This window comes from Oncorhynchus tshawytscha, linkage group LG02, assembly GCF_018296145.1.
Source record: "Oncorhynchus tshawytscha isolate Ot180627B linkage group LG02, Otsh_v2.0, whole genome shotgun sequence".
Taxonomy (NCBI): Eukaryota; Metazoa; Chordata; class Actinopteri; order Salmoniformes; family Salmonidae; genus Oncorhynchus; species Oncorhynchus tshawytscha.
In genome coordinates this window covers 24,349,125-24,362,065 of record NC_056430.1, presented here as the reverse complement: position 1 = coordinate 24,362,065, position 12,941 = coordinate 24,349,125, and the positions used below count along the sequence as shown (strand labels likewise).

Sequence of the window (12,941 nt, the reverse complement as noted above, 5' to 3'; positions counted from 1 at the left end):
TGACAGATAACCCTATCTTGTGTAATTCTTGGAGAATTTTCATGTTTAATAACGCATACAGTGCCTTCAGAAAGTATTCATACCCCTTGACTTATTCTACATTTTTTTGCTTTACAGCCTGAATTCAAAATTGATTAAATATATGTATTTTCTCACCCATTCAGGACACAATACCCCGTGAAAACAATATGTTTTTCTAATTTATTGAAAATGATCTACAGAAATATCTAATTTACATAAGTTCACACCCCAGAGTCAATACTTTGTAGAAGCACCTTTGGCAGAGATTACAGCTGTGAGTCTTTCTGGGTAAGTCTCTAAGCTTTCCACTCCTGGATTGTGGAACATTTGCCCATTTTATTATTTTCAAAATTCTTCAGGCTCTGTCAAATTGGTTGTAGATCATTGCTAGACAACAATTTTCAGTTTTCTTCATAGATTTTCAAGTAGATTTAAGTAAAAACTAACTCGGCCACTCAAACATTCACTGTCTTCTTGGTTATCAACTCCAGTGTAGATTTGGCCTTGTATTTTAGAATATTGTCCTTATGAAAGGTGAATTCATCTCCCAGTGTCTTGTGGAAAGCAGACTGAACCAGGTTTTCTTCTGCTTCTGCCGGGGCTGAGCTCCATTTTTTTTTAATCCTTTAAACTCCCCAGCCCTTGACGATTACAAGCAAACCCATAACATGATGCAGCCAACACTATGCTTAAAAATATGAAGAGTGGTACTCCGTAAGGTGTTGTATTGGATTTGCCCCAAACATAATGCTTTGTATTCAGGACACAAAGTTGATTGCTTTGCCACATTTTTATGCAGTATTACTTTAGGGCCTTGTTGAAAACTATGCATGTTTTGGGATATTTTTATTCTGTACAGGCTTCCTTGTTTTCAATCTGTCAATTAGATTAGTATTGTGCATTAACTACAATGTTGATCCTTCCTCAGTTTTCTCCTATCACAGCCATATAACTCTGACCGTTTTAGTCACCACTGTTCTCATGGTGAAATCCCTGAGCAGTTTCCTTCCTCTCCGGCAACTGAGTTAGGAAAGATTCCTGTATCTTTGTAGTGACTGAGTGTATTGATACTCCAGCCAAAGAGTAATTAATATCTTAATCATGCTGTTTATTTTTTTATTTTTTTACCCATCTTACCAATAGGTGCTTTTCTTTGCGAGGCATTGGAAAACCTCCTTGGTCTTTGTGGTTGAATCTTTGTTTGAAATTCACTTCTTGACTGAGGGACAGAGAATTGTATGTGTGGGGTAAAGAGATAAGGTAGCCATCTAAAAAATCACTAAAACACTATTGCACACAGTGAGTGTCCATGCCACTTATTATGTGACCTGTTAAGCCAATTCCTACTCCTGAACTTATTTAGGCTCGCCAAAAAGGGGTTGAATACTTATTGACTCAAGACATTTCAGCTTTTGTTTTGTTTTTAATAAGCAAAAAAATTCAAAAAACCTAGTTCCACGTTGACATTGTTTTTTGTGTGTGTAGGCCAGTGCCCAGCAAATCTCAATTTTAAGTTCAAACTATACCACAGCAAAATGTGGAAAAAGTCAAGGGGTGGGAATACTTTCTGAAGGCACTTTATGTTGGACATGTCAATGTCCTCACGCAGAGGAACGGTGTGAACGGCGTGCTTTTAGTAGCTTTAGTATGGATCTTTCAGTCTTTAGAACAAATTAGTTTGTAAAATGTCATGCAAGCAATTTGCTTTTTAAACTTTAATTGGAATATGCACTTGATCTACCTGGTATAAAGGTCCTGCCATCCAGGACCTCTATACCAGGCAGTGTCAGAGTTAGGCCCTAAGATTTTGTCAGACTCCAGCCACCCTAGTTGTAGACTGTTCTCTCTGCTACTGCATGGCAAGCAGTACCTGAATGCCAAGTCTAGGTTTCAAGAGGCTTCTAAACAGCTTCTACCCCCAAGCCATAAGACTCCTGAACATCTAATCAAATGGCTACCCAGACTATGCACCCCTTTACGCTGCTGTTACTCTGTTATTATCTGTGCAGTCACTTTAATAACTCTACCTAAATGTACATATTACCTGAACTAACCGGTGCCCCCACACATTGACTCTGTACCGGTACCCCCTGTATATAGTCTCGTTATTGTTATTTTACTGCTGCTGTTGAATTATTTGGTACTTTTATTTATTTTCTTCTTTTACTGCATTGTTGGTTTCGGGGCTCGTAAGTAAGCATTTCGCTGTAAGGTCTACTACACCTGTTGTATTCGGCACATGTGGTAAATAAAATTTAGATTTGTTATCTCCAGTTTTATAGTGTAAACCAGGTGAGCCTCTGGCCTGTATTCTCTTCCTTTAGGTGTCTGGGGAAAAAATGGCACTTCCTTCAATTTCTACTCTGGGCTGGTCACTTAAGTTCCACACTAGTGTTGCGCTGTATACTTGTATATCACGGTACCAAAATGTCATGATACTTATGATACCAACATTTTTGAATACTGTATAGTACCGTTTCATATTATACTATCACATTTTTTGGTCCATAGCAATCTAAAGAACCCACTGGCTAGCACATATTATAACATTTCTATAAATTCAGTTTGGCTTATAAATGTAAGCAACAGAAACTAGTCTCTTTTTTGCGCTGGTCCAATACTGTCCACTTCACTTTCATATCATGTGTGGCAGCGCTAACCAGCTGATATGTGATAGCGCTAACCCGCTGATATGTGGCAGCACTAACCCGCCAGGCGCATCCCCTTCCAGCCATCACTCACCTGCACAAGGCAGTTGAAGTAGGCTTTGCAAGTTCGATGTCACCCAGCAGTGCTAAAGAGGAAAAACAGCTTCGCGACAGGCATGCTTGCAACTTTACAGCAAAGAAAACTTGTCTCTAGCTCAAACGGGGGAAAACATTGTTGATAAAATTTCAAACACTATGCCACTGGCTGTTTTAAACTAACCCTGGGCCACTAATTATTGGTTTGATGACAAACAATGTTGTGAAGTCATGTAACCTAGTAACTTGACAGTAATTCTCGGCAAATTTGATTGGCACAGTAGAAAGGAAAAGGGTCTGCTTGTCATGAGATGTGCTTCAAAGGTATGATTTATGTAGGCCTAAACTATACTGAACAAAAATATAAACCCAACATGCAACAATTTTAAATATTTGACTGAGTTCCAGTTCATATGGAAATCAGTCAACTGAAATAAATTCATTAGGCACTAACCTATGGATTTCCCATGACTGGGAATACAGATGCACATCTGTTGGTCACAGATGCCTTAAAAAATGGACCTCAGGGTCTCGTCGTGGTGTTTCTGTGCATTCAAATTACCATCAATAAAATGTAATTGTGTTCATTGTCCGTAGTTATGCCTGCCCATACCATAACCCCATCGCCACCATGGGGCACTTTGTTGACAAATTTGACATCAGCAAACCTCTCACCCACACGACACCATACACGTGTTCTGCGGTTGTAAGACCAGTTGGACATACTGCCAAATTCTCTAAAATGATGTTGGAGGTGGCTTATGGTAGAGAAATTAAATTCTCTGGCAAAAGCTCTCATGGACATTCCTGCAGTCAGCATGCCAATTGCACACTCCTTCAAAACACAGAAGTCTGTGGCATTGTGCTGTGTAACAACACATTTTAGTGACCTGTTATTGTCCCCAGCACAAGGTCCACCTGTGTAATGATCAAGCTGTTAAATTAGCTTGATATGCCACAGCTGTCAGGTGGATGGATTATCTTGGCAGAGGAGAAATGCTCAATAAAAGGGATGTAAACAAATGTGTGCACAAAATTTGAGAGGACTTTGCTTTCTTTGTATATGGAACATTTCTGGGATCTTTTATTTCAGTTCATGAAAATTGGACCAACACTTCACATGTTTATATTTTTGTTCAGTGTATATCTAAAAATGCTAGCAATGTCTAGTTTAACACTGATTGGCAAAACTGATGTCAAAGCTCATAGTTACATGACGTAATGGCGGCACTTTAAAATTTAGCGCTACACGTGCAACACAGCATTCCTAACCTAGCCCACAATGTCTGCTGTGTGGATCGAGCAGTCAACAAGTTGAGCAGTCATTTGAAAGAGTAAGAAAATTTCAGTGAGACAACTCCATGGCAAAGTCCATTAACGCCAAGATAATGGACTTTATTGCCCTTGACAATCAACAGTTCTCTGTCGTGGGTGATGTTGGCTTTCACCGACTGGTTGAGCACTGGTACACTGCCAAGTGCGCTATTTTTCAGATGTTTCCCTACCGGAGTTGCACAGTAATCAAGTCACTGCTAAAAAAAAATATTTAAACATTGCGTCACTGCTATTAGCTTCAAGACTGACCATTGGACCACCGATATCAACCCCATGAGCATGCTGAGTCTGACAACACAGTGGATTGTCGAGGATTTCGTACTGAGGAAGGTTATATTGCATGCTTATGAATGTGCTGGTTGTGATACCGCTGCTGCCATTTCAATGGCATTTGTTTGAGAACCTGTTTGAAACTTGGAAATATGAACATGCTAGCTCCATTCGAACAACTGACTCGAGAAATAAGCTCATCAACTTAGCCTGCAGCAGACGTGATACCTCTGTCATGGCATTGAAACACCTGCTCAACAAATTGATTCGGTGGTGTTCTCTCTTCACTGTGTTGCCACCGTGCTCGATACTATGTACAAGGACCGCTACTTCGATGCAGACAATAAACAAGGTTTACGTGAAATGTTACATACACAGCTGGACAAGATGGAAACGGACACCGTGACGAAGAGGCGCCACAGACTGAGCTGAAACTTCACTGTTTGACATGTATGATGAAATCCTGGTTCAGAATTGACTGAACAAATGAACCCATAAAACAGCACAGCAAGTAAGAAATGGGTTTTGATTTATTTTACTGGTAATGGGTAATTTACTGGTAATTTAACTAGGCAAGTCAGTTAAGAACAAATTCTTATTTATAATGACGCCAAACCCGGACGACACTGGGCCAATTGTGCCCCGCCCTATGGGACTCCCAATTACGGCCGGATGTGATACATCCTGGATTCGAACCTGGGACTGTAGTGACTCCTCTTGCACTGAGATGCAGTGCCTTAGAATGCTGTGTGTGTGGGTTAACTATTTAACTGTATTAGAATGCTTAAAAGGCCGCAAAAATTTTAAACATCGGTTATCGGTATTGTTTTTTTGGCAAGGAAAATATAGGATATCCATATCGGCCAAAAAATGTCATCGGTGCATCACTACTTTCTGGTTTTCTTTACTTTCTGTTTGGTGCCTAACGTTTTTAAATTTGGGGGCAGCGTGCATGTGTTTGGTCTGTGTTAACTGCAGAGCTTCCATCCTGCTTTCCCTGTACTGCCACAATGACATGCAGATCATTATGCATGTATATTCCTTCCTCCCATTCCTCTAGCCAAATCACAGCTAGGCCTTTGCAAATATGAGCAAAGTTGCCATTTTATGCCACGTTCTCTTATACAGTCGTGGCCAAAACTATTGAATGGCACAAATATTAATTTCCACTGCTTAAGATATTTTTGTCAGATGTTACTATGAAATACTGAAGTATAATTACAAGCATTTCATAAGTGTCAAAGGCTTTTATTGACAATTCTATGAAGTTGATACAAAGAGTCAATATTTGCAGTGTTGACTGTTCTTTTTCAAGACCTCTGCAATCTGCCCTGGCATGCTGTCAATTAACTTCTGGGCCACATCCTGACTGATGGCAGCCCATTCTTGCATAATCAATGCTTGGAGTTTGTCAAAATTTGTGGGTTTTTGTTTGTCCACCCGCCTCTTGGTGATTGACCAAGTTCTCAATGTGATTAAGGTCTGGGGAGTTTCTTGGCCATGGACCCAAAATATCGATGTTTTGTTCCCCAAGCCACTTAGTTATCACTTTTACCTTATGGCAAGGTGCTCCATCATGCTGGGAAAGGCATTGTCTATCACCAAACTTTTCCTGGATGGTTGGGAGAAGTTCTTGGAGGATGTTGGTACCATTCTTTATTCATGGCTGTGTTCTTAGGTAAAATTGTGAGTGAGCCCACCTCCTTGGATGAGAAGCAACCCCACACATGAATGGTCTCTGTATGCTTTACTGTTGGCATGACACAGGACTGATGGTAGCGCTCACCTTGTCTTCTCAAGACAAGCTTTTTTTCCGGATGCCCCAAACAATCGGAAAGGGGATTCATCAGAGAAAATGACTTTACCCCAGTCCTCAGCAGTCCAATCCCTGTACCTTTTGCAGAATATCCGCATGTCCCTGATGTTTTTCCTGGAGAGAAGTGGCTTATTTGCTGCTCTTCTGGACACCAGGCCCTCCTCAAAGTCTTTGCCTCACAGTGCTTGCAGATGCACTCACACCTGCCTGCTGACATTCCTGAGCAAGCTCTGTACTGGTGGTGCACCGATCCCGCAGCCGAATCAACTTTAGGAGACGGTCCTGGCACTTGCTGGACTTTCTTGGGCGTGCTGAAGCCTTCACAACAATTGAACAGCGCTCCTTGAAGTTCTTGATGATCTGATAAATGGTTGATTTAGGTGCAATCTTACTGGCAGCAATATCCTTACCTGTGAAGCCCTTTCTGTGCAAAGCAATGATGACTGCACGTGTTTCCTTGCAGGTAACCATGGTTGACAGAGGATTTAGTAGAGACAGTAGATTTATTTCTGTTATTTTACCAAGTAAGTTGACTGAGAACACATTCTCATTTGCAGCAAAGACCTGGGGAATAGTTACAGGGGAGAGGGGGATTAATGAGCCAATGGTAAAGGATGAACAATGATTTCAAGCACCACCCTCCTTTTGAAGCTTCCAGTCTGCTATTTGAACTCAATCAGCATGACAGAGTGATCTCCAGCCTTGTCCTCGTCAACACTCACACCTGTGTTAACGAGAGAATCACTGACATGTCAGCTGGTTCTTTTGTGGCAGGGCTGAAATGCAGTGGAAATGTTTTTTGGGGATTCAGTTCATTTGCATGGCAAAGAGGGAATTTGCATTAATTGCAATTCATCTGATCAGTCTTCATAACATTCTGGAGTATATGCAAATTGCCATCATACAAACTGAGGCAGCAGACTTTGTGAAAATTAATATTTGTGTTTCTGAACTTTTGGCCACAACTGTACAGTGTGAAGTTAAATGCAATTTGTTGTATTGAGTAGAAGTGTGAATATCAGTGACAGGTTTTAGCACATGCGCATAACATTTAGAAAAAACTACAACGAGCGTCGGGGGGTGAACAGTTAATTAGGCCACCCCCCAAAAAATTACACTGTGGTATTGCAATAAAAATCTAATCAAATTTGATTTGTCACATACACATGGTTAGCAGATGTTAATGCGAGTGTAGCGAAATGCTTGTGCTTCTAGTTCTGACAATGCAGTAACAACCAACGAGTAATCTAACCTAACAATTCCACAACTACTACCTTATATACACACCGGTGTAAAGGGATAAAGAATATGTACATAAAAATATATGAATGAGTGATGGTACAGAACGGCATAGGCAAGATGCAGTAGATGGTATCGATTACAGTATATACATATGAGATGAGTAATGTAGGGTATGTTAACAAAGTGGCATAGTTTAAAGTGGTTGATACATTTTTTACATCAATTTCCATCCATTTCCATTATTAAAGTGAGCTGGAGTCCGTATGTTGGCAGCAGCCACTCAATGCTAGTGGTGGCTGTTTAACAGTCTGATGGCCTTGAGATAGAAGCTGTTTTTCAGTCTCTCGGTCCCTGCTTTGATGCACCTGTACTGACCTCGCCTTCTGGATGATAGCAGGGTGAACAGGCAGTGGCTCGGGTGATTGTTGTCCTTGATGATCTTTATGGCCTTCCTGTGACATCGGGTGGTGTAGGTGTCCTGGAGGGCAGGTAGTTTGCCCCCCCCGGTGATGCGTTGTGCAGACCTCACTACCCTCTGGAGAGCCTTACGGTTGTGGGCGAGTTGCCGTACCAGGCGGTGTTACAGCCCAACAGGATGCTCTCCATTGTGCATCTGTAGAGGTTTGTGTGCTTTTGGTGACAAGCCGAATTTCTTCAGCCTCCTGAGGTTGAGGCGCTACTGCGCCTTCTTCACCACGCTGTCTGTGTGGGTGGACCAATTCAGTTTGTCCGTGATGTGTACACCGAGGAACTTAACTTACTACCCTCTCCACTACTGTCCAGTCGATGTGGATAGGGGCGTGCTCCCTCTGCTGTTTCCTGAAGTCCACAATCATCTCCTTTTTGTTTTGTTGACACCAATATCACCAATATTACTTGGTGTCATGATGCTTGGCCTGGTATCGTTAGTAAAATGATGGTATCGTGACAACACTAATGCACACATTACTTCACACAATAACACCATAGTGCCCTCAAAGATCATCACTAAGCTAAGGACCCTGGGACTAAACACCTCCCTCTGCAACTGGACCCTGGACTTCCTGATGGGTCACCCCCAGGTGGTAAGGGTAGGTAACAACACATCAGCCACACTGATCCACAACACGGGGGCCCTTCCTGTACTCCCAGTTCACTTATGACTGAATGACTCCACCATCATTAAGTTTGCCAATGACACAACAGTGGTAGGCCTGATCACCGACAACGATGTGATAGCCTATAAGGAGGAGGTCAGAGACCTGGCCATGTGGTACCAGGATAACAACCTCTCCCTCAACATGGTCAAGACAAAGGAAGATGATTGTGGACTACAGGGAAAGGAGGAATGAGCACGCCCCCATTCTCAACGACGGGGCTGTAGTGGAGCAGGTTGAGAGCACCAAGTTCCTTGGTGTCCACATCACCAACAAACATGTCCAAACACACCAAGACAGTCGTGAAGAGGGCCTGACAAAGCCTATTTCTCCTCAGGAGACTGCAAAGGTTTGGCATGGGTCCTCAGTTCTACAGCTACGCCATTGAGAGCATCCTGACTGGTTGCATCACTGCCTGGTATGGCAACTGCTCGGCCTCCGACCGCAAGGCTCTACAGAGGGTAGTGTGTTCGGCCCAGTACATCCCTGGGGCTAAGTGTCCTGTCATCCAGGATCTCTACACCAGGTGGTGTCAGAGGGGGCCCTAAAAGTTGTCAGACTCCAGCCACCCTAGTCATAGACTGTTCTCTGCTACCACATGGCTGGCAAGCGGAACCGGAGCACTTAGTCTAGGTACAAAAAGGCTTCTACCCCCAAGCCATGAGACTCCTGAACAGCTAATCAAATGGTTACCTCAACTAACTTGTGCCCCCTTCACATTGACTCTGTACCGGTAGCCCCTGTATATAGCCTTGCTATTATTTTACTGCTGCTCTTGAATTATATATTTGCATTTTTAATGTTTTTATTCTTTTTTTAAAACTTTTTCTAAACTGCAATGTTGGTTAAGGGCTTGTAAGCATTCACTGTAAGGTCTACTACACCTGTTGTATTCAGTGCATGTGTCAAATAAAATTAGATATATGTTAGTGTGGACATTGGGATCCATACTATTTAAATTGACCAGTCAAGGCCACGGGTTTCAGTGGAATCACTACTCTCTCTTTACAATGCAGTGTTTATTCAACATTTCCTTTTGAGAAAGAAACAAACAGCTAAGCCTGTAATATTTCATCTGATTATTGCTGTTAATACAGTGATCAGGATTGACCACAAGAGGGAGACAAGTGTCATTGGTGACACTCATTGGTCCTGTGGCAAGAGTCACAGCAATCGACTAATAGCAAATACAGAAGTTTGTACTTTCCACATAAATTGAGGTTAACCTAGTGCTGGTGTGGTTGCACCTGACTACTACAGTGTAGTTCATTAACAGGACTTTCTACTTACCATGTGTGACAAATAAAATTTGACAAATAAAATTTGATTTGATTTAAATGTTGTGCAATAACGTTGATTCAGATAGCTCACACGCTGGTACCACAGACTGCCTGTCAGTCTCATCTGCATAATCTCTGATTTGATAGGCTCGGCATTATGAAGTTCCATAATAGGCCTGTTCATTCATTGGTTTTCCAGTGTACCGTGTGTTAATGCAGGACTCAACTGTTTCTATCTGAAGCCGACTGAACTTGTCTGGTCAGTGAAACACTAGTGAACTTCTATTAAAATAATGAGCCCATCTCTGCAAGGTACCACAGAGGGACCCTCCCTTTTCTGCCCTGGATGTGGTCTGTGTAGGGACCCTCCCTTTTCTGCCCTGCATGTGGTCTATGTAGGGACCCTCCCTTTTCTGCCCTGGATGTGGTCTGTGTAGGGACCCTCCCTTTCTGCCCTGGATGTGGTCTGTGTAGGGACCCTCCCTTTCTGCCCTGGATGTGGTCTGTGTAGGGACCCTCCCTTTCTGCCCTGGATGTAGTCTGTGTAGTTTTACATGACTTTCACTCCATGAAGCCACAGTGTTGCTGCTGGTAGGAAGGCCATTAGCTGAGAGAGTCTGCTGAAGGTCAATGCACTGTGATTCTCCCATCTAGACTGTCTCACCTCATTCTCCTGTATTGCTTGAAGCCCATCCATATGCTGTGTTTGAACAGTGGGGCCCCTAGGTATAGTACAGGGAGCAGCTAGCTTGGCGCTGTGGGCAGGAGTGACACTCTGGAGTTTAAACAGGCACTAGGCAGGCAGCTCCGCTCCTCTTATTCATCCATTTATTAATCCGGTCGGTCGCTGAACAAAGACCCTCTCCTCACAGCTACATGTGAGTACTCAGCAGTGACTGACTGTGAGACTACAGATCTGGGATCAGCACAAGCAGAGCTATAGTATGCTCTGAGGAGAGCAGGCCTGCACTGTTGACAGGACCATGTAAATAATTTTGATTGGCCCTAGCTGCTTTATGTGTAACCTACACTGAGTGCTGTAGGCCTATGCTGTGGCCCACTTTCCAAAATGTACCCCAGCAAGCCTGTCTCCTCAATCGTCAGGGATTCCCCGGCCCTCTAGAGAGACTACTGTTATTTGCCTGTGTGAGAATAGACTGTAATGCTGCTCCTCTCCTCGGTCTCTGTTTTCCTGTTCTATTGGTCTGCCAGGACCTCTCGCTGGCTGGCTGGCTCTCAGCATTTGGCAGGCGTTGTGGGAACGTCATGCTGGGGAAGCCTGTTCGCGCTTGTGTGGGTTATGCAGCGACGTCTGGCTTTGACTGAGTGGCAGCTATGGGTTGGGGGAGATTGGCGAGAGGCTGTTGGGTGCTATCCTGTTAGCAGGAAGGCAGTGGGTCATGGGTAGGAGGGTGGAAGAGGTGTGAAGCTCCAGCTTGGCTCAGGGAGGGAGAAGAAGGGCCTGGAGCTGTTGCTCTGTTAGCTAGCTGGGGTGGTGTGGGGTTGGGAGTGGCAGCTGTGCATTCTGTCCTGCTCTACTGCTGCTCTCCCACTGAGACAGCCTCGGCATGCAGCCCAGACCTGCATGGGCTTAGCAGAAGGTTAGTTGGAGTTTCGTTTTAACTCGCCACGCCACCACGAGCCAGCCAGGCAGACTATTTCCCACTAATCCTGCTCTGATCTGCTCTATCTATCGCTCTCATCCTCACTCTATTCTCTTGTTATCTGCCCTCTCATTCACTGATTGTCTGTTTCTGTCTATGTCTGTAGGCTTATGTCTCTTTTTTCTGACACTTTTCTCCATAGATAGAAGATGAAACATGTTTGTTGTGCTGCTCTGCTGGTTGGGAGGAGGTAGTGCAGTCAGTGTCTTATCTGGCTGTAAAATGGTCAGATTAACCCTCAGGACTGGAACGGCCTGAAGAGCGAAACCTCTCGCATTCTCTCACATGCTTTCTTCTGCTCTTGCTGTATAACTTTCATTTTCTCTTTGTTTTACTTTCAATTGTCATGTAGTGTGCTTGTTCAGATTGTTAGTTTGTGGAGTGAGTGCTCAATAACATTAGAAATAACTGTTTAGGCTAAATACTGCAGATATTCCCTTTTGTCCTGTTCAGCAGCTCTTGTTTTTTTCCTCTTAGTTGTATTTTTTCTTCTGGTATTAGTATTTTCTTGTATCAGTTATTTTAAGCCTAACCGTTCCATTCTGTTTCACAGGAAATCAAGTTCATGACCCGTATTTTTATTTCAGGTGAATTGGCCTGGATCAGCAAGGCTTTCTAGTCTTTTTGTTTTTAAAACTACCTGTTTTTGACTTTGTTTAGTACATTTTTACCCACTTATACTAGTGTTTATTCACATATTGATTCCATGCACATTTATTGGAAAAATGTACCTGTCCATAGGCCTGTTTCAAGAAAAAATGGAACACTAGTTACTACCTTTTGATTTATATGCTTGTTGGTCATGTCTCTGTGTCGACTGTAGTTCGTCCCTAACCTGCTTTTCCCCTGACCCCTAGAGAGAAGACACAGCTCGGCCATCATGCCCCCCTCCACCTCGGCCCCCTCGTCAGCCTGCTCTCTGTCTTGGAGCAGGGGCTGTGGGGCGGGGGCCGGGGGTGTCAGTGGAGGGGCCATGGGCCGCTCCTCCAGTGGGACCAGCACCTTGTCCAACTCCAAAATCCTCAAACCAGCCAAAGAGAAGCTGCCAGGCATCCAGCAGAGACCTCACTTCCCTCCCTTCAGGGAGCTCAATGACAAAATGTAAGCCATGCCTAACCTAGCTGCTGAACCATTAGCTTTTATTATTTTTTAAGTTCATTTTTATTTAACTAGGCAGTCTGTGAGGAACAAGTTCTTATTTACAATGACAGCCTACCCCGGCCAAACCCGGATGACACTGGGCCAATTGTGCGCCGCCCTATGGGACTCTCAATCACGGCCGGATGTGATGCAGCCTGGATTCGAACCAGGGACTGTAGTGACGCCTCTTGCACTGAGATGCAGTGCCTTAGACAGCTGCGCCACTCGGGAGCTCATGCTGAACCCAAGAAAAACATGTTGTCATGTTGAACTTCTTCCCCCCCGCCTCTGAT

At 43.6% G+C, this 12,941-nt stretch overlaps 1 protein-coding gene across 2 annotated transcripts in view; it reads left to right on the top strand.

Annotated features, from left to right (window-relative positions):
- LOC112247238 (ataxin-7) overlaps positions 1 to 12,941 on the top strand; it is a 37,308-nt gene that overhangs the window by 17,352 nt on the left and 7,015 nt on the right. For both annotated transcript variants that reach the window (XM_024415951.2, XM_024415952.2), the window contains one exon: positions 12,366 to 12,609. In XM_024415951.2, the coding sequence (XP_024271719.1) occupies positions 12,366 to 12,609 (244 nt within the window). The remainder of the gene's footprint in view (positions 1 to 12,365; positions 12,610 to 12,941) is intronic.